Source organism: Astyanax mexicanus, chromosome 22 (genome assembly GCF_023375975.1).
Source record: "Astyanax mexicanus isolate ESR-SI-001 chromosome 22, AstMex3_surface, whole genome shotgun sequence".
Lineage (NCBI taxonomy): Eukaryota > Metazoa > Chordata > Actinopteri > Characiformes > Acestrorhamphidae > Astyanax > Astyanax mexicanus.
The window spans coordinates 36,736,778-36,756,335 of NC_064429.1; the positions used below are offsets into that span (position 1 = coordinate 36,736,778).

The 19,558-nt window shown below is 39.8% G+C and overlaps 1 protein-coding gene across 1 annotated transcript in view; it reads right to left on the reverse strand.

The window, feature by feature from the left end:
* Nucleotides 1-19,558, reverse strand: part of arhgap25 (Rho GTPase activating protein 25) — a 43,966-nt gene that overhangs the window by 15,376 nt on the left and 9,032 nt on the right. The window contains exons 2-5 of the mRNA XM_022664717.2: nt 18,192-18,391; nt 15,111-15,192; nt 12,856-12,969; nt 8,301-8,505 (exon numbers count right to left, since the gene is read on the reverse strand). Coding sequence (XP_022520438.2) covers nt 8,301-8,505; nt 12,856-12,969; nt 15,111-15,192; nt 18,192-18,391 — 601 coding nt within the window. The remainder of the gene's footprint in view (nt 1-8,300; nt 8,506-12,855; nt 12,970-15,110; nt 15,193-18,191; nt 18,392-19,558) is intronic.

Consider the following 19,558-nt stretch of genomic DNA (forward strand, 5'->3'; position numbering starts at 1 on the left):
GTGTGTGTGTGTGTGTGTGTGTGTGTGTGTGTGTAGTGTGTGTAGTGTGTAGTGTGTGTGTGTGTAGTGTGTGTGTGTGTGTGTTGTGTGTAGTGTGTGTGTGTGTGTGTAGTGTGTGTGTGTGTAGTGTGTGTGTGTGTAGTGTGTGTGGTGTGTGTGTGTGTAGTGTGTGTAGTGTGTGTGTGTGTGTGTGTAGTGTGTGTGTGTGTGTAGTGTGTGTGTGTGTAGTGTGTGTGTGTGTAGTGTGTGTGTGTGTAGTGTGTGGTGTGTAGTGTGTGTGTGTGTAGTGTGTGTGTGTGTGTGTGTGTGTGTGTGTGTGTGTGTAGTGTGTGTAGTGTGTAGTGTGTGTGTGTGTAGTGTGTGTGTGTGTGTGTTGTGTGTAGTGTGTGTGTGTGTGTGTAGTGTGTGTGTGTGTAGTGTGTGTGTGTGTAGTGTGTGTAGTGTGTGTGTGTGTAGTGTGTGTAGTGTGTGTGTGTGTGTGTGTAGTGTGTGTGTGTGTGTAGTGTGTGTGTGTGTAGTGTGTGTGTGTGTAGTGTGTGTGTGTGTAGTGTGTGTGTGTGTGTGTGTGTGTGTGTGTGTAGTGTGTGTGTGTAGTGTGTGTGTGTAGTGTGTGTGTGTAGTGTGTGTGTGTGTAGTGTGTAGTGTGTGTAGTGTGTGTACTGTGTGTAGTGTGTAGTGTGTGTGTGTGTGTGTGTGTGTGTAGTGTGTGTGTGTGTAGTGTGTGTGTGTGTAGTGTGTGTGTGTGTAGTGTGTGTGTAGTGTGTAGTGTGTAATGTGTAGTGTGTGTGTAGTGTGAGTGTAGTGTGTGTAGTGTGTGTGTGTGTAGTGTGTAGTGTGTGTAGTGTGTGTAGTGTGTGTACTGTGTGTGTACTGTGTGTGTGTGTGTGTGTAGTGTGTGTGTGTGTGTGTGTGTGTAGTGTGTGTGTGTGTGTGTGTGTGTAGTGTGTGTGTGTGTGTAGTGTGTAGTGTGTGGTGTGTAGTGTGTGTGTGTGTAGTGTGTGTAGTGTGTAGTGTGTGTAGTGTGTAGTGTGTGTAGTGTGTGTGTGTGTGTGTAGTGTGTGTGTGTAGTGTGTCTGTGTGTGTGTGTAGTGTGTGTGTAGTGTGTGTGTGTAGTGTGTGGTGTGTAGTGTGTGTGTGTGTGTAGTGTGTGTGGTGTGTAGTGTGTGTAGTGTGTGTGTGTGGTGTGTGTGTGTGTGTAGTGTGTGTAGTGTGTGTGTAGTGTGTGTGTAGTGTGTGTGTGTGTGTGTGTGTGTAGTGTGTGTGTGTGTGTGTGTAGTGTGTGTGTGTGTGTGTAGTGTGTGTGTGTGTGTAGTGTGTAGTGTGTGTGTGTGTAGTGTGTGTGTGTGTGTGTGTAGTGTGTGTGTGTAGTGTGTGTGTGTGTGTGTAGTGTGTGTGTGTGTGTAGTGTGTGTGTGTGTGTAGTGTGTGTGTAGTGTGTGTAGTGTGTGGTGTGTAGTGTGTGTGTGTGTAGTGTGTGTGTGTGTGTGTGTGTGTGTGTGTAGTGTGTGTAGTGTGTAGTGTGTGTGTGTGTAGTGTGTGTGTGTGTGTGTTGTGTGTAGTGTGTGTGTGTGTAGTGTGTGTGTGTGTGTGTAGTGTGTGTGTGTGTAGTGTGTGTGTGTGTAGTGTGTGTGTGTGTAGTGTGTGTAGTGTGTGTGTGTAGTGTGTGTGTGTGTAGTGTGTGTAGTGTGTGTGTGTGTGTGTGTAGTGTGTGTGTGTGTGTAGTGTGTGTGTGTGTAGTGTGTGTGTGTGTAGTGTGTGTGTGTGTAGTGTGTGTGTGTGTGTGTGTGTGTGTGTGTTGTGTGTGTAGTGTGTGTGTGTGTAGTGTGTGTGTGTAGTGTGTGTGTGTAGTGTGTGTGTGTAGTGTGTGTGTGTAGTGTGTGTGTGTGTAGTGTGTAGTGTGTGTAGTGTGTGTACTGTGTGTAGTGTGTAGTGTGTGTGTGTGTGTGTGTGTGTGTAGTGTGTGTGTGTGTAGTGTGTGTGTGTGTAGTGTGTGTGTGTGTAGTGTGTGTGTGTGTAGTGTGTAGTGTGTAATGTGTAGTGTGTGTGTAGTGTGAGTGTAGTGTGTGTGTGTGTAGTGTGTAGTGTGTGTAGTGTGTGTACTGTGTGTGTACTGTGTGTGTAGTGTGTGTGTATGTGTGTGTAGTGTGTAGTGTGTGTAGTGTGTGTGTAGTGTGTAGTGTGTGTGTGTGTGTGTGTGTAGTGTGTAGTGTGTGTAGTGTGTGTAGTGTGTGTGTAGTGTGTGTGTGTGTGTGTGTGTGTAGTGTGTGTGTGTAGTGTGTGTGTGTGTAGTGTGTGTGTGTGTAGTGTGTGTGTGTGTGTAGTGTGTGTGTGTGTGTGTGTGTGTAGTGTGTAGTGTGTAGTGTGTAGTGTGTAATATGTAGTGTGTAGTGTGTGTGTAGTGTGAGTGTAGTGTGTGTAGTGTGTGTGTGTGTGTGTGTGTGTGTGTGTGTGTAGAGTGTAGTGTGTAGTGTGTGGTGTGTAGTGTGTGTGTGTGTGTGTAGTGTGTGTGTGTAGTGTGTGTGTAGTGTGTAGTGTGTGTGTGTGTAGTGTGTGTGTGTGTGTAGTGTGTGTGTGTGTGTGTAGTGTGTGTGTGTAGTGTGTGTGTGTGTGTAGTGTGTGTGTAGTGTGTAGTGTGTGTGTAGTGTGTGTGTAGTGTGTGTGTGTGTGTAGTGTGTGTGTGTAGTGTGTGTGTGTGTGTAGTGTGTAGTGTGTGTAGTGTGTGTGTGTGTGTAGTGTGTAGTGTGTGTGTAGTGTGTGTGTGTGTGTGTGTGTGTAGTGTGTGTGTGTGTGTTGTGTGTGTGTGTGTGTGTAGTGTGTGTAGTGTGTGTGTGTAGTGTGTGTGTGTGTGTGTGTAGTGTGTGTGTGTGTGTGTGTAGTGTGTGTGTGTGTGTAGTGTGTGTGTGTGTGTGTGTGTGTAGTGTGTGTGTGTAGTGTGTGTGTGGTGTGTGTGTAGTGTGTGTGTGTGTGTGTAGTGTGTGTGTTTGTGTAGTGTGTGTGTGTGTAGTGTGTGTGTGTGTGTAGTGTGTGTGTAGTGTGTGTGTGTGTGTGTGTGTGTAGTGTGTGTGTTTGTGTAGTGTGTGTGTGTGTAGTGTGTGTGTGTGTGTAGTGTGTGTGTGTGTGTGTGTAGTGTGTGTGTGTGTGTAGTGTGTGTGTGTGTGTGTGTGTAGTGTGTGTGTGTAGTGTGTGTAGTGTAGTGTGTGTGTAGTGTGTGTAGTGTGTGTGTGTGTAGTGTGTGTGTGTGTGTGTGTGTGTGTGTAGTGTGTGTGTGTAGTGTGTGTGTAGTGTGTGTGTGTGTGTGTAGTGTGTGTGTGTAGTGTGTGTGTGTGTGTGTGTGTGTAGTGTGTGTGTGTAGTGTGTGTGTGTGGTGTGTGTGTAGTGTGTGTGTGTGTGTGTGTGTAGTGTGTAGTGTGTGTGCAGTGTGTAGTGTGTGTGTAGTGTGTGTGTGTGTGTGTGTGTGTGTGTGTGTGTGTGTGTAGTGTGTGTAGTGTGTGTAGTGTGTGTGTGTGTGTGTAGTGTGTGTGTGTGTGTGTGTAGTGTGTGTGTAGTGTGTGTGTGTGTGTAGTGTGTGTGTGTGTAGTGTGTGTGTGTGTGTAGTGTGTGTGTGTGTAGTGTGTGTGTGTAGTGTGTGTGTGTGTGTAGTGTGTGTGTGTAGTGTGTGTGTGTGTAGTGTGTGTGTGTGTAGTGTGTGTGTGTGTAGTGTGTGTGTAGTGTGTGTGTGTGTGTAGTGTGTGTGTGTGTGTGTAGTGTGTGTGTGTGTGTAGTGTGTGTGTGTAGTGTGTGTGTGTAGTGTGTGTGTAGTGTGTGTGTGAGTGTGTAGTGTGTGTGTGTGTGTAGTGTGTGTGTAGTGTGTGTGTAGTGTGTGTGTAGTGTGTGTGTAGTGTGTGTGTGTGTGTAGTGTGTGTGTAGTGTGTGTGTGTGTAGTGTGTGTGTGTGTGTGTGTAGTGTGTGTGTGTGTGTAGTGTGTGTGTGTGTGTAGTGTGTGTGTGTGTGTAGTGTGTGTGTGTGTAGTGTGTGTAGTGTGTGTGTGTGTGTAGTGTGTGTAGTGTGTGTGTGTGTAGTGTGTGTAGTGTGTGTGTGTGTAGTGTGTGTAGTGTGTGTGTGTGTGTAGTGTGTGTGTGTGTAGTGTGTGTAGTGTGTGTGTGTAGTGTGTGTAGTGTGTAGTGTGTGTGTGTAGTGTGTGTGTGTAGTGTGTGTGTGTAGTGTGTGTGTGTAGTGTGTGTGTAGTGTGTGTGTAGTGTGTGTGTGTAGTGTGTGTGTGTAGTGTGTGTGTAGTGTGTGTGTGTGTGTAGTGTGTGTGTAGTGTGTGTGTAGTGTGTGTGTAGTGTGTGTAGTGTGTGTGTGTAGTGTGTGTGTGTAGTGTGTGTAGTGTGTGTGTGTAGTGTGTGTGTAGTGTGTGTGTAGTGTGTGTAGTGTGTGTAGTGTGTGTGTAGTGTGTGTGTGTGTAGTGTGTGTAGTGTGTGTGTGTAGTGTGTGTAGTGTGTGTGTAGTGTGTGTAGTGTGTGTGTAGTGTGTGTAGTGTGTGTAGTGTGTGTAGTGTGTGTAGTGTGTGTGTAGTGTGTGTAGTGTGTGTGTAGTGTGTGTAGTGTGTGTGTAGTGTGTGTGTAGTGTGTGTAGTGTGTGTGTGTAGTGTGTGTGTAGTGTGTGTGTGTGTGTGTAGTGTGTCTGTAGTGTGTGTGTGTGTGTGTAGTGTGTGTGTGTGTAGTGTGTGTGTAGTGTGTGTGTGTGTAGTGTGTGTGTAGTGTGTGTGTAGTGTGTGTGTAGTGTGTGTGTGTGTGTAGTGTGTGTGTGTGTGTAGTGTGTGTGTGTAGTGTGTGTGTAGTGCGTGTGTGTGTGTGTGTAGTGTGTGTGTAGTGTGTAGTGTGTGTGTAGTGTGTAGTGTGTAGTGTGTAGTGTGTGTGTAGTGTGTATAGTGTGTGTGTAGTGTGTGTAGTGTGTAGTGTGTATAGTGTGTGTGTAGTGTGTGTGTAGTGTTTGTGTGTGTAGTGTGTGTGTAGTGTGTGTGTAGTGTGTGTGTAGTGTGTGTGTAGTGTGTGTGTGTGTGTTCAGTAATGATGGAGGTTACAGCTCTCTCTCTGTTAGGACAGGATGTGGTTGAACCACTGATCTGTGATGTTAAGCTACTTTATCTAAAAAAGGAAAAAAGGGTTTTTCTCTCTTTGTTTCTCTTTAATCAATTAAATTTAAATTATTCTAATCAATTAATTTTAATTCAATTTAATTTAATGTGCTTTATTGGCAAATAGTGCTATACAGAGTTAGATAGAGCTAAATAAAGTTATACAGAAAAGTTTTAACAATAAAAGTAAAAGAATAATAAACTGTCTTAGAGATTAAGAATTTCTAGAGTGTAGAAATACAATAAATTCTACATTTTAAAATAATGCAAAAAAAATAATATTAATAATCATCAGTGAGTGAAAGTAATGAGACAAATTAACAAAATTGTGTGTTTAGTGTGTTTCCAGAATTTGATCTCTCTCCCTCCCTGTCTCTCCCCCTTCTCTCTCTTCCTCCCTCCATCCCTCCCTCCCTCTCTCTCTCTGTCTCTCCCTCCCTCTATCTCTCCCTTTATGTCTTACTCTTTCTTTTCTCTCTCTCTTTTTCTGTCCCACTATCTCTCTGTCGATCTCTCCCTCCCTTTCTCTATCTGTCTCTCCCTCCCTCTCTCTGTCCATCTCTCCCTCCCTCCCTCTGTCCATCTCTCCCTCCCTCTGTCTATCTTTCCCTCCCTCCCTGTCTGTTTCCCCTTTTCTCTCTTTATGTCTCGTTTTTTTTTCTTTTCCTCTGTCTCTTACTGCCCATTCTCTCTCTCTCTCTCTCTCTCTCTCTCTCTCTCTCCCCCCTACCTTTCTTTCTTTTCCTTTCTTTCTCTCTCTCCTTCTCTCTCTTCCTCGCTCCCTATCTCTTTCTTTCTGTCTCGCTCTCTTTCTTTCTCTCTGTCTCTTCCTTGCTCCCTCTCTATTTCTATCCCTCTCCCTCACTCTCTCTCTCTATCTGTTTCTCCATCCCCCCCTCTCTCCCTCTCTTCCTTTCTTTATCGCTCCCTTTATTTCTCTCTTTCTTTTTCCTTTTCTCTCTCTCTCTCTCTCTCTCTCTCTCTCTCTCTCTCTGTCTGTCTCTGTTTCTTCTGGATGCTCTACAACTGGCCAACGCTGGCTGTGGTATTTTTAAAATCCATTGATTTTAAGCTATTTTTTAGTTTATTTTTATTAGTTTCAATAGACCTGTTTTATTTTACGCTGCTGCTGCACTGTATAACTTTGTTGGAGCTGTACCGTTGCACAATTGGCTGTTTGCTTCTTTGTTCTGGTGGAAACTACCTGCACCATGTTTGGAAGCTGATATGCTCTCACTGTGAGTTAGTACAGTACTGTATTACAGCCTGTGTTTCCTGATTTCTGACTGCAGCTGTAATCTGATCTACAGTTCAGATCTAAAGCATTAATATGTATTAAAACTGGAGAGACGTGTGTGAAATCTGTGACTTTAAAGTTCAGAAGAACATTTTTAACTGCAGGACCTTTGTTTAAACTTGAGTCCTGTCTCTTTGACCTCTTTAAACATTCTTATGAAGATGAACAGATCACACTTCCTGCTTTTGATGTGCCGTAGATGGCAAAAGATCATCCGAGGCTGAGAGCGAAACTTGCTGCTTCATTTCCAAACCAGGAAACGAGTTTTCTCAGCCTTACCAAGCAAACAGCATCTCAAACACAACCAGAACTGAGCTTTTATAAATACTGTTACTGTATGTGAAGAAAAGTACTTTGCAATTTGTATGAACTTGCTGTATGGATTTGATTGCATTCATTGGGCCCCTATTTTATTGATCTCTATAGTTAAGCCATCAACCGTGCACCGTACAGCTTGATTTAGGGCGTCAGTGTGTCTTTGCTATCATAACAACGGGAAAAGTACATCTTGTGATTTTTCAAAAAAAAAAAAAAAAAAAAAGCAAAAAGCATGTGCTAATTCTCTTAATTATTCATGGGTGTGGTTAATTTTGGGCGTAAAGTAAAGTAAATTAAACCAATCAGAGTGTCTCTCAGTCACTCATCATTCCCTTTAAGAGTCAGGTGAGCTCTGATTTTGGTGGATTGCTATTTTAAAGGTGCAACTACCTGGACGTGTCCTATAGTTCTTTTTAAGAAATATCAGCATTAGATTGTTAAAATTAAAATATTTTAGTGGTGAAAACCACTAAAAACTAATTAAAAACATGATTTTTTTTTTTATTATTGTGAGTTTAGGTCTGGCAGAGTAGATTATTTTGTACTGTATTATAATATATCAGAGTGAGAGAGAGAGAGAGACAGACAGAAGGTGCAAGTAAAAGAGAGAGACAGAAAAATGGCGCGAGTGAAGAGATACCGACCGACAGTGTGATTTAAAGAGAGAGCAAGAGAGACAGAGAGGCAGACGGCGCAAGCGAAGGAGAGAGACAGACTGACAAAGTGAGCGAAAGAGAGAGACAGGCGGCATGAGTAAAAGAGAGGGACAGAAAGAAAGCAAGAGACAGACAGATGGCGCTAGCAAAAGACAGGAAGAGAGCGCGCGAGAGAGAGAGAGAGAGAGAGAGAGACAAAGACAGCACAAACGAAAGAGAGAGAGTCAGACAGACAGATGGCGCAAGAGAGAGAGACAGACAGACGGCACAAGCGAGACAGAGAGACAGACAGGCGGCACAAGCGAGACAGAGACAGACAGGTGGCGTGAGCAAAAGATAGAGACAGAGACAGCACAAGCAAGAGAGAGAGACAGGCAGATGGCGTGAGCAAAAGAGAGAGAGAGAGAGAGACAGACAGCGTGAGCAAAAGAGAGACAGAGACAGATAGACGGCACAAGTGAAAGAGAGAGAGAGAGAGAGCGAGAGAGATGGCGTGAGCGAAAGAGAGAGAGCGAGAGAAAGAGAGAGAGAGAGAGAGAGAGAGAGAGAAAGAGATGGCGTGAGAGCGAAAGAGAGAGAGAAAGAGATGGAGTGAGCGAAAGAGAGAGCAAGAGAAAGAGAGAGAAAGATATGGCGTGAGCGAGAGAGAGAGAGAGAGAGAAAGAGATGGCGTGAGCGAAAGAGAGAGAGAGAGAGAGACGAAACAAAAGTGTGAGCGAAAGAGAAAGCGAGCAAGAGAGAGTACGAGAGAGAGAGAGAGAGAGAGAGGCAGTACGAGCGCCTAACCCTGAGTTCACACTGGAAAGCAACAGTGCTACAGCTACACTTTCCAGGTTATGTGAACCAAACCCTGACCCCCGAACCGCAAAGAATACACGTACCGTTACACCCCTACAGGAGAGGGAGACGCTTACCTGGGAAAGGAAGGTCTCTCTCCGGCGTCGAAAGCCTCTCTGAAGTGTTTGACCTGGTTCTCCTGACCCGGCAGACGGAAGATTCCCTCCTCATCCAGACCGTGCTCCTTAATGAACTCCGCACATTTCTCCACCAGCATCGGCACCGAGCGCGGACCCAGCTTCTTCTCATACACCAGGATATCCGCTAAACCCTTCCCGAACACTGCAGGACACGCCAACATCCACCAGTAACAGGGTTACAGGGGAACAGGACGAGGACAGAAGGGTCATTTTATCAGAAACACCCATCCTTAAATACCTATTCTTAAAAAAACGCCTTATTTAAAATGTGGAAAGGGACCATCACTGGCAACACAAACTGTTTAGCACACCTGTATAAGTTGTGAGGTGTTATCTTTGACTCTGTGACACTTTTTAATTCCTGAAACTCTAGACACTCTATGGCAGGGGTGTCCAAACTACGGCCTGCGGGCCATTTGCGGCCCGTTTCCTTTTTTGGAGCGGCCCGCGAGGTATTTTAGAAATAGAATGAAAGTTGGCCCGCTGTTAAGCAGGTTTTTATAATGTGAGATTCAAAGTTTGAACGCTAGGTTTCAGAAACGGGCCAAAGAGTCAAAAAGCGGAGAGAGTGCGCATTTCTAGCGCAAAAAAACGGGGCCAAAGAGTCTAAAAGCGGAGAGGGTGCGCATTTCTAGCGCAAAAAAACAGGGCAAAGAGTCTAAAAGCGGAGAGAGTGCGCATTTCTAGAGCAGTAAAAACGGGACAAAGAGTCTAAAAGCGGAGAGAGTGCGCATTTCTAGAGCAGTAAAACGGGACAAAGAGTCTAAAAGCGGAGAGAGTGCGCATTTCTAGAGCAGTAAAAATGGGACAAAGAGTCTAAAAGCGGAGAGAGTGCACATTTCTAGAGCAGTAAAAACGGGACAAAGAGTCTAAAAGCGGAGAGGGTGTGCATTTCTAGAGCAGTAAAAATGGGACAAAGAGTCTAAAAGCGGAGAGAGTGCGCATTTCTAGCGCAGAAAAACGGGCCAAAGAGTCTAAAAGTTTCCGTAATTAAGGAGTTTAATATTAAGAGACATCATGAAATTAAACATCAATTTGAAAAATCTTAGTTTACACAACACTGTCAAAGATAAAGATAGTTAGTCAAGTAAAATGGTGTGTAAATGAAATAATCAGGAAAATGTATTATTTAAAGTGGTATATTTCATTATTTGTTTTATTATAGAGTCTGTGGCCCGTGACTTCAAATATATTTCTTCTTCTGGCCCCCAACAAAAAAAGTTTGGACACCCCTGCTCTATGGAGACTATGGAGACCCCCATCTATGGACAAACTCTCAGTCTTACTGATGCCTGTTACACTATTTTTATAGTTTTACCCTTTTTTTGCACTAGTAGTTTATTCACTATTTACTCTTTACATATCTACAAGTTGGCACTGCTAACCTTTTTATCTTTTATATTAATTTAATCTATCTTCTTGTGAGTGAGGTATCTAGATATGGGGCCCAACCCACTTTCAATGAAAAGTCCCACCCTTCTACAAAAAGAGCCAATCAGCTTAGAGGAGGGTCAGCATGCTAGTGGAGAAAGTTCTCCTGGATGTGGAGATCTGCGAAAGCGCAGTAGCCGGAGCAAAGCCCCAAAAAATCTACATTTTTGTGCATTATTGAGCCGAACGTTACAAACTAATCATAAGTTGTTTTATTATTTATTTGATTTTATCAGTCTTATATGAGTAGAGGTGAAAATTACAGATAATACAGTTGTGGTCAAAAGTTTACATACACTTGTAAAAAAACATAATGTTATGGCTGTCTTGAGTTTTCAATAAGTTCTACAACTCTTATTTTTCTGTGATAGAGTGATCGGAACACATACATGTTTGTCACAAAAAACAGTCATACAATTTGGTTCTTTCATAAATTTATTATGGGTCTGCTGAAAATGTCACCAAATCTGCTGGGTCAAAAATATACATACAGCAACAAAATTTGTCAATTTTGGTGATGTAGCGAGTTGTGTCAATCAAATTAGCTTCATGTCATGGCCTCTTCACTTCTTGTAAGTGATTCTGATTGACTACAGCTGTTGACTTCTCATGAGCCCATTTAAATAGGGCTCATTTGACCCAGTGATTAGACTCAGCTACAAAAGCTACAATGGGAAAGTCAAAGGAACTCAGTGTGGATCTGAAAAAGCGAATTATTGACTTGAACAAGTCAGGGAAGTCACTTGGAGCCATTTCAAAGCAGCTACAGGTCCCAAGAGCAACTGTGCAGACAATTATACGCAAGTATAAAGTGCATGGAACAGTTGTGTCACTGCCACGATCAGGAAGAAAACGCAAGCTATCACATGCTGCCGAGAGGAGATTGGTCAGGATGGTCAAGAGTCAACCAAGAATCACCAAGAAGCAGGTCTGCAAGGATTTGGAAGCTGATGGAACACAGGTGTCAGTCTCCACAGTCAAGCATGTTTTACATCGCCATGGACTGAGAGGCTGCAGTGCAAGAAAGAAGCCCTTGCTCCAGAAAAGGCACCTTAAGACTCAGCTGAAGTTTGCTGCTGATCACATGGACAAAGATAAAACCTTCTGGAGGAAAGTTCTCTGGTCAGACGAAACAAAAATTGAGCTGTTTGGCCACAACACCCAGCAATATGTTTGGAGGAGAAAAGGTGAGGCCTTTAATCCCAGGAACACCATGCCTACTGTCAAGCATGGTGGTGGTAGTATTATGCTCTGGGGATGTTTTGCTGCCAGTGGAACTGGTTCTTTGCAGAAAGTAAATGGGATAATGAAGAAGGAGGATTACCTCCAAATTCTGCAGGAAAACTTAAAACCATCAGCCCGAAGGTTGGGTCTTGGGCGCAGTTGGGTGTTCCAACAAGACAATGACCCAAAACACACATCAAAAGTGGTAAAGGAATGGCTAAACCAGGCTAGAATTAAGGTTTTAGAATGGCCTTCCCAAAGTCCTGACTTAAACCCCATTGAGAACATGTGGACAGTGCTAAAGAAACGGGTTCATGCAAGAAAACCATCACATTTAGCTGAACTGCACCAATTCTGTCAAGAAGAGTGGTCAAACATTCGACCTGAAGCTTGCCAGGAGCTTGTGGATGGCTACCAAAAGCGCCTAGTTGCCGTGAAAATGGCCAAGGGACATGTAACCAAATACTAATGTTGCTGTATGTATATTTTTGACCCAGCAGATTTGGTGACATTTTCTGCAGACCCATAATAAATTTATGAAAGAACCAAATTTTATGACTGTTTTTTGTGACAAACATGTATGTGTTCCGATCACTCTATCACAGAAAAATAAGAGTTGTAGAACTTATTGAAAACTCAAGACAGCCATAACATTATGTTTTTTTACAAGTGTATGTAAACTTTTGACCACAACTGTATCAATATTATCCCAATACATTCCCCACAATAACAATATCACGATACTGTCAATTCTCTACGATACTTCACAGAATCTGTGTTCCTGAAGAGGATAAAATACTGTAATGAAGCAGTATCTTCATAGTAGTTGGTCTTATTGGGGACGGGGCTTAGGGAGATAGCGCTACTATGTTTTAATAAATATATCCACATTTGAAACCACATATTGGTAATGTATCTAAAAATCCCGATACTATGTATTGCACTTATTGATATTTTGGTCCACTTCCATGGGCCAAAGTGCTAATGGTAAGATGGTAAGGCCTGGTGAATTATGGGAGTTGTAGTAATTTCCGATGGTATTCTAATACACAGGTGCATCTCCAAAAATTATAATATTACTTTATTGCAGAAATTCAGTTCAAAATGTGAAATAATGCATTTTAAATGCTTTTATTGTTGATTTATTATGAAGCTTACAGCCAATGAAAACCCAAAAATCAGTGTCTCAGAAAATTTGAATATTATTTAAAACCAGTTTTACTTTTGTACTACAATTGGTACTTTTGGCAGTGTGGGCAGTGTGCCAAGTCCTGCTAAAAAATGAAATCTCATCTTACAGCACTTCATGTCTTACAGCTTCCCTCTGCTCACAACTTTTATGGAGATGTGGATTTCATTTTTCAGCAGGATTTGGCACACTGCCCACACTGAGTACCAAAAGTACCGATTGGTCTTTTATCATCAACAATAAAATAAATAATCACTTTAAATAGATATCTCTGTGTGTTTAATACATTTATATAATATATTAATTTTACATTTTGAACTGAATTACTGAAATAAAGTAACTTTTCAATGATATAAAAATTATTTATGATGCATCTGTATATATGGGACAGTGGATGGGATGCTAGTGGTTGGTAATGATGATGATGATGATGGTGACCGGTGGCTTCTGGCTAAAATTGTCCATGTGAACAGCGACTAGCAACAAGCGATTTTGTAAAAAATCCAGATTCCACATCTACTATTCAATGCAAGAGACTCGCCCACATAACATGGGACATGACAAAAGTCATGGGACCCAATAGCTCCAAAATGCTCATATTTTCTTGCCGTTTGGTACTTTAGTGTATATATTTGAGGTGATCAGTACCTGCACTGTTTGGAGCGCCGATGGCTCTGCGGATCAATCGGACCCATTCCTCCATTTCACTCTGACTCGTCGCCATAAGAACACATCCATCACGCTCACGGTCCCCATTACTACCTGTATACACACACACACACACACACACACACACACACATACACAAAACACACACGAGTGAGTACTGCAAAATACACTACATTTTGTACTACACACAAATTCACTGTAGGGTGAAACGTATTGGACATGCCTCTTAATTATTGATTTTAGGTGTTTTAAAAGATAAAGTCTTATTGTATAGATAATATAACTCCAGTGTAGTACTGTAAAGTCCGATTGTTAAGTAGAATATTGAATAAAATTATCCAAATCACTACTAACTAATACCTGCAGATCTCCACTCCTATTAATAAAACATCTAAGGGGGACTGACTCCACACTAATGACTATGGGTTCAGAATAGGACGTTATAAAAGTCTCTCTAGATCAATAAGAAGAAGAATCACAGGCTATCATACAATACGATATAATCATGATATGTTGTCCACTCTTTTAACAAAAAGAGCCAATCAGCTTCGGCTTTTATACATAGTGTTGAAAGCCCCTTTCGATGTAGAGATCTGTGCAAGCGCAGCAGCTAGAACAAGCAAAAACATCATTTTTTTAAATAAATTATTAAGCTACATGTTATATATTTTTTTTGTTGCATTTTGTTTTATTTCACATTTAAAATATGTTGTTGAAGTGGTAATATTATATTTTGAGTATTGTATTCCACGATACAATATTGAAAAAAATGCAGAATAATGCAAGAAAATGTCCAATACTCTGCTTGTCAATACCTGCAGATCTCCACACTTATTATTAAAACAGCAAAGGGGGACAGACTCCACACTAATGACTATGGGTTCAAAAAAGGACGCTCTGTGGAGTCAAATGCTTGTCTCGCTCCATCCTGTCTGGAGAAATATGAGAAAAACACTTTATCTGTGGAGCTCCTGCTGCTGTTCTTCACTGTATGAGTGTTTTTATAAGAATAAAATAGAAAGGTGTCTCTAGGTGTCTCCAAAACTTTTGTTCCTATAATTTAGGTACAGAAAAGGGGGACCGACTCCACACTAATGACTATGGGTTTATAATGGGACATTGTAAAGCTTCTCTAAGTGTCCCCAATAGTTTTTGGACATATAATTTAGCCACAGAAAAGAGGGGACCGACTCTATGCTAATGACTATGATTTTAGAATGGCTTTTAGAACGTTTAAGCTCCTGTAGATGTAATATGTAGGTGTCCCAATACTTAATGTCCCAAAAAGCACAATAGCACAGCTTACTAACTAACGCTAGCCAGTTAGCATAGCAAGCTAATACACTGGAGTGATGTTAGTTTAGCTCTGTGGAGTCAACCGCTTGTCTCGCTCCGTCCTACCTGGAGAAATATGAGAAAAACACTTTATCTGAGGAGCTCCTGCTGCTGTTCCTCGCCATATGAGTGTTTTTTTTTTTTTATTCAAGTAAAATAAAAAAAAAAACAACGACCAAAGCTCTCCCAATTATTGGGTAACACTTTACATTAAGTGTTGACTAACTAACATGAATTAATGCATTAATTAATGTTATTTTCACATGAAAAGCATTTGTTAAAAGGAATAATGAATCATATAATTTATTAATAGTGTTACAACTGCATTAGTTAATATTCTTGTCATTTGCTTATGTACTGTAGTTATGTATATGGTAATTGTTAAATATTTTATTCATCATTAACTAAATATTAGTCATACATATAATTGCTTGGCAGTAGCTAGTTACTTGTTTTATTTACTAATGTTCATTAACTAATATTTTTTATTTTACATTTTTATTTTACATCTGCCTTACTAAACACCTATACAGCTCTGTTCAGTGAACTAAATATGAACTAAATATATCCAGTGTACTGAGCCTTAATATATATTATATCTCAGTACACTGGAGCCTTTATACCACCCTAACTAGGACATGACTAGCATTAGCATTAGCCTAGTCATGGCACCAACAGGTTTATATTTCCAGTATCTGGTTAAAAGTAGTTAAAAACATTAATTAGCAGGAGAGAAAACATCTAAATAAAGATGAGATTAGAGCAGCAGAGCAGTGCAGGTTATAACGCTGGACTACAGTCGTGTCTGATCTGCAGAATAAGTGAAGAATCTGCAGCAGCTAAATCAGGTCAAAGGCTCAGGAAGTGGTGGAGGAACATTAAATTAAAATAACCCTTACGTGGGATGATCTCGAAGATGAACTTGTCGTCTTGGTTGGACGGCAGCTCGTTCACTTGAGTTGCACCCAGCTGTATCGTACCCTAAAAAAACAGACAATAGAAAGAAAATAAAGAGGTTTTAAAAGATTTAAAAAGCATGTTTTTTTTTAACGGCTTAGAAACGTATCTGACGTATCTAAAACATCTACTTTTGGACACACTCAACTTTAGGCAGCTTCTAATCTTCTCCAAAACTTATTTAACTTACATTATCACCATGTTAGGCCAGTAGTGCAGTACAGTAAAACCTGATGCAGTGTAAACCCACGTTTAAAGTTTTCACTGATACAATCCTGTGAAGAAATGCTAAAAGTTCTCATTTCATTGTTTTTTCATTCATTTTTAAATGTCTAGTTGTGTCTCTAGTATTAATAAATAAATGCCATGTGAGCTCCGGTGATCCAGTATAACACTGCTTTAGTCCGGTGGAGGAGTGGGGGGCTCTTGCTCATGAATATTCATACATGCAAAAATATCGCCTCTGATTGGCTAACAGCACTGTCATACCAGGAGGCAGCGAGACAGAAAACAGTTATAAACGTTTTAAAATAAAGACATTTTTACACTAATAACAGTCTTTACAATGTCATATGTTACTTTACAACATGTGTAATAATGCCCTGCTAAGTGCAGTTCAGCCACTGACCTAGTCTTAGAGTCTCTGTAAAACACCAAATCCACCGGAGATCCTATTTAAACCTATAGTTACTCACACACAGAGGTGGGTAGAGTCCTGGTCCATTTTTACTTTTAACTAGTGTAAACAAAACTGTTCTAAACTGTTTTTACACCTACCTATCTCAATTGTACTTGGCTGGTGGTGTTTTTCCTCCATAGACTAATTCTAACCATTTGTTTCTTAGCTCTGAATTACTGGGTAAAGTATATAAACACTGATGTGTTATTCGCACAAATAACACAGGAATGAACTGCATGCCGAGGTGGGCAGGGCCATGAATACTAATTTTACGGGTTGATGTAGACACGGTGCTTTTCCTGATCGACTCGTATTTAGTTGAGTAGTTGTTGCTTCTCATAATCTGGATTAGAACATTACTCAAATATTCACTATTCACTGTATACCTGTAACTCTACCTCTTCACTACTTTAGATAGATAGATAGATAGATAGATAGATAGATAGATAGATAGATAGATAGATAGATAGATAGATACTTTATCCCGAAGTAACTTTAGGAAATTTATTTACAACTTTGCTCTCAAACACTTTATTAACAGACAAGAAATTCAAGTAATTAACTCTTGATGAGTTCAGCACAGCTGTTAACTGAAAGCCTGAATTCCTCTCTCTCACTCTACCTCATAAAACTGACTGAGAAAATCCAGCAGAGATGTTCAAAACTGATCATCTAAACAAGAGGAGCTACTTTACTTTAAATAATTGAAAATATAAAACATATTTTGGTTTGTTTAACACTTTTTTTGTTTGGTAAATAATTCAATATGTTTTACTTTATAGTTTGGATGACTAGTATTAAATCATAATGCAAAAAAATAATGGAAAATCTACTGAATTTAAGGTGTGTCCAAACTTTTGATTGGTACTTTATCTGTACTGAAGGACGAGGCATTTCACGATTCAATATTATGACAATATTCCTTTTGTGGACCCTATTAATTTAATACTATTTATATAGCGCCACCATGTGGAGTAATGAAGCAGTCATTTCTAATTCTAATTGAGTGGAGATTAGGGGTAGTCGATAAAATGGCCCTAAAATAATATCACAATATTTAGTGGTATTTTTATGATCACGATACTCTTGGCGATATGAAAAAACACTGAATTTAAAAAAATTATTCAAGAATACACTACTGCAACAAAATAAAATTTGCATTTTATTATTGCATACGATATGATGCATTGATATGATACACACTCCTAACTGAGATATTTTTTTAAAATACAAGAATTATATCAGATTTGTAACAGAAGTGAATGATTCAGAATTGTTAGTCATGATTTTAATAATAATGAACTCCAGATATCTCCATATATCCAGGATTAAAGTAAAATAAATGATACTGGACAGATATAATCTGTATCTAGTAGATACATAATGGAAAATTAAAACGGTGTGAATTTTTATTTTGCTAAAAACAGCAAAAAAGTACCTGATGTGATAATTAGGGGTGGGTGATATGGTACCATATTTCAGGGTATAATATCGTTTATTATATTCAAAATCGTTGGCGATATTATTGCACATCCCTAATGTAGAGTTTTAGAGACTTTAGAAATGTGTCACAAATGAAAATGAAACTATATACAGCTCTGTGAAAAAAAATGTCTTAAAAGTCTTAAAAATTATGAGTTTCTATGATTTTACCAAATTGAAAAGTGAAATTTAAAATATGATCAAGAGGAAGATGAAGGATGATCACAAGCCATCAAACCAAAACCAAAAGCTGAACTGCTTGAATGTTTGCACCAGGAGTAAAGCAGCATAAAGTTATCCAAAAGCAGTGTGTAAGACTGGTGGAGGAGGAGAACATGATGCCAAGATGCATGATTAAAAACTTTGATTAAAAACCAGGCATTATTTGAGGTCTGAAAGCTCTGCATCTTTTTTCTTTTTTTGTTTTTGTTTTTTATTTCTCATTTTCTGTAAATAAATGCTCTAAATGAGATTTTTTTTATAATAAATGTTGTCTGTAGTTTATAGAATAAAACAACAATGTTCATTTTACTCAATGTACACTGTACCACTATAGTATAAGGTGTTTAAGATAAGATCAGATCAGATCAGATAAGATAAGAATTTATTGATCCCTCAAGGGGGAAATTAACTTGTTACAGCAGCAGAATCACAAAATCAATGTGCATAATAATCAGTAGCTAAAAAGTATACTTCTATTTAAATAAAAAGTAAAAGAGCAAATTGTACAGGCAGAGGGCAACATAACCATAACTAACATCATTTAAAACACAATCTGAATACTAATCTACATAAGAACCAGGTAGAAATATAGAATTTACTGTATTGCTGTTTAATAACTGATTATATAGCTGTTTGTTACCTGTACGGCGCTCTCTCGGTCATCCTTGTGGTAGGTCAGGACGTTTCCTCTCAGCACAAAGTAGCACAGTTTCCAGTTCTTGACGATGGATCTCTGCTTCTTCAGCCAGCCTTTCTTCAAAGGCTTTTCCATGGATCTCCTGGCGTCGGCCCGGCCAGACCCCGGGGCCCCGTCCCCCGGCACCACGCTTTTGGACCTCGCTGATGGAGATGATGAAGAATAAAAAGATGTGTGATTAGATTAGAGAGAGTCTAGACGTGCTGTACGCTGTCCACCGAGCGCAGCAGCGACTGAGCAGCTTAACTATAGATATATATTTATAAAGCTTAAACAGCAGCAGCAGCAGGGTAGGAAACAGGCTGTGACCCGGCAGCTTCCTGCTCAGCCCTGCCTCCTCAGACTCACTGTGATTGTTCTATTATAATTCAGAGACATTACATAACCTTCATGCCTATTTAAAGCCTTTAAATATCTCCTCAGAACATTAAAACCCACTGTATGAACCTGCTGCAGACTGTAGATACTCGTAGACATCGATCACAGCGCTAAAAACTATATGGTTTCTATTAAAAACTCATTTAAAATCAGATTAATGCAGAATATCAGACTTTAGCAGTAAGTGGTCAGAGTATACATGCACTGATACATCCCAGAATACTCTTGTTATAAGAGTATTGTATACATGCACTGAGAAATCACTTTTATAAGAGTATTCCCTCATATATACTCTTATTCAGAGTATTCTCTAATTTATTTACTCTTAACAAGAGTATTCTCCCATTTATATATTTTTAACCAAAGTATTCTCTTATTTATTAACTTTTAATTGGAGTATTCTCTCATTTATATACTTCTAACCAGAGTATTATTTCATTTATATACTCTTAACCACAGTATTCTTTCAATTATACACTCTCAACAAGAGTGTTTTCTCATGTATATACTCTTAACTGGATTATTTTTCATTTATATACTCTTAACTGGAGTATTCTCTTATTTATATAGTCTTAACCAGAATATTCTCTTGGTTATATACTCTAAACCGGAATAGTCTCTCATTTATATACTCTTAACCAGAGTATTCTCAAATGTATACTCTTAACTGGACTGTTTTCTAATATACTCTATACACCTAACCAGAGTATTCTCTCCTTTATACTCTTAACCAAAGTATTCTCTCATTTATATACTTTTAATTGGAGTATTCTCTCATTTATATACTTTTAATTGGAGTATTCTCTCATTTATATACTTTTAATTGGAGTATTCTCTCATTTATATACTCTTAATTGGAGTATTCTCTCATTTATATACTTTTAATTGGAGTATTCTCTCATTTATATACTCATAACTGGAGCATTCTCTCA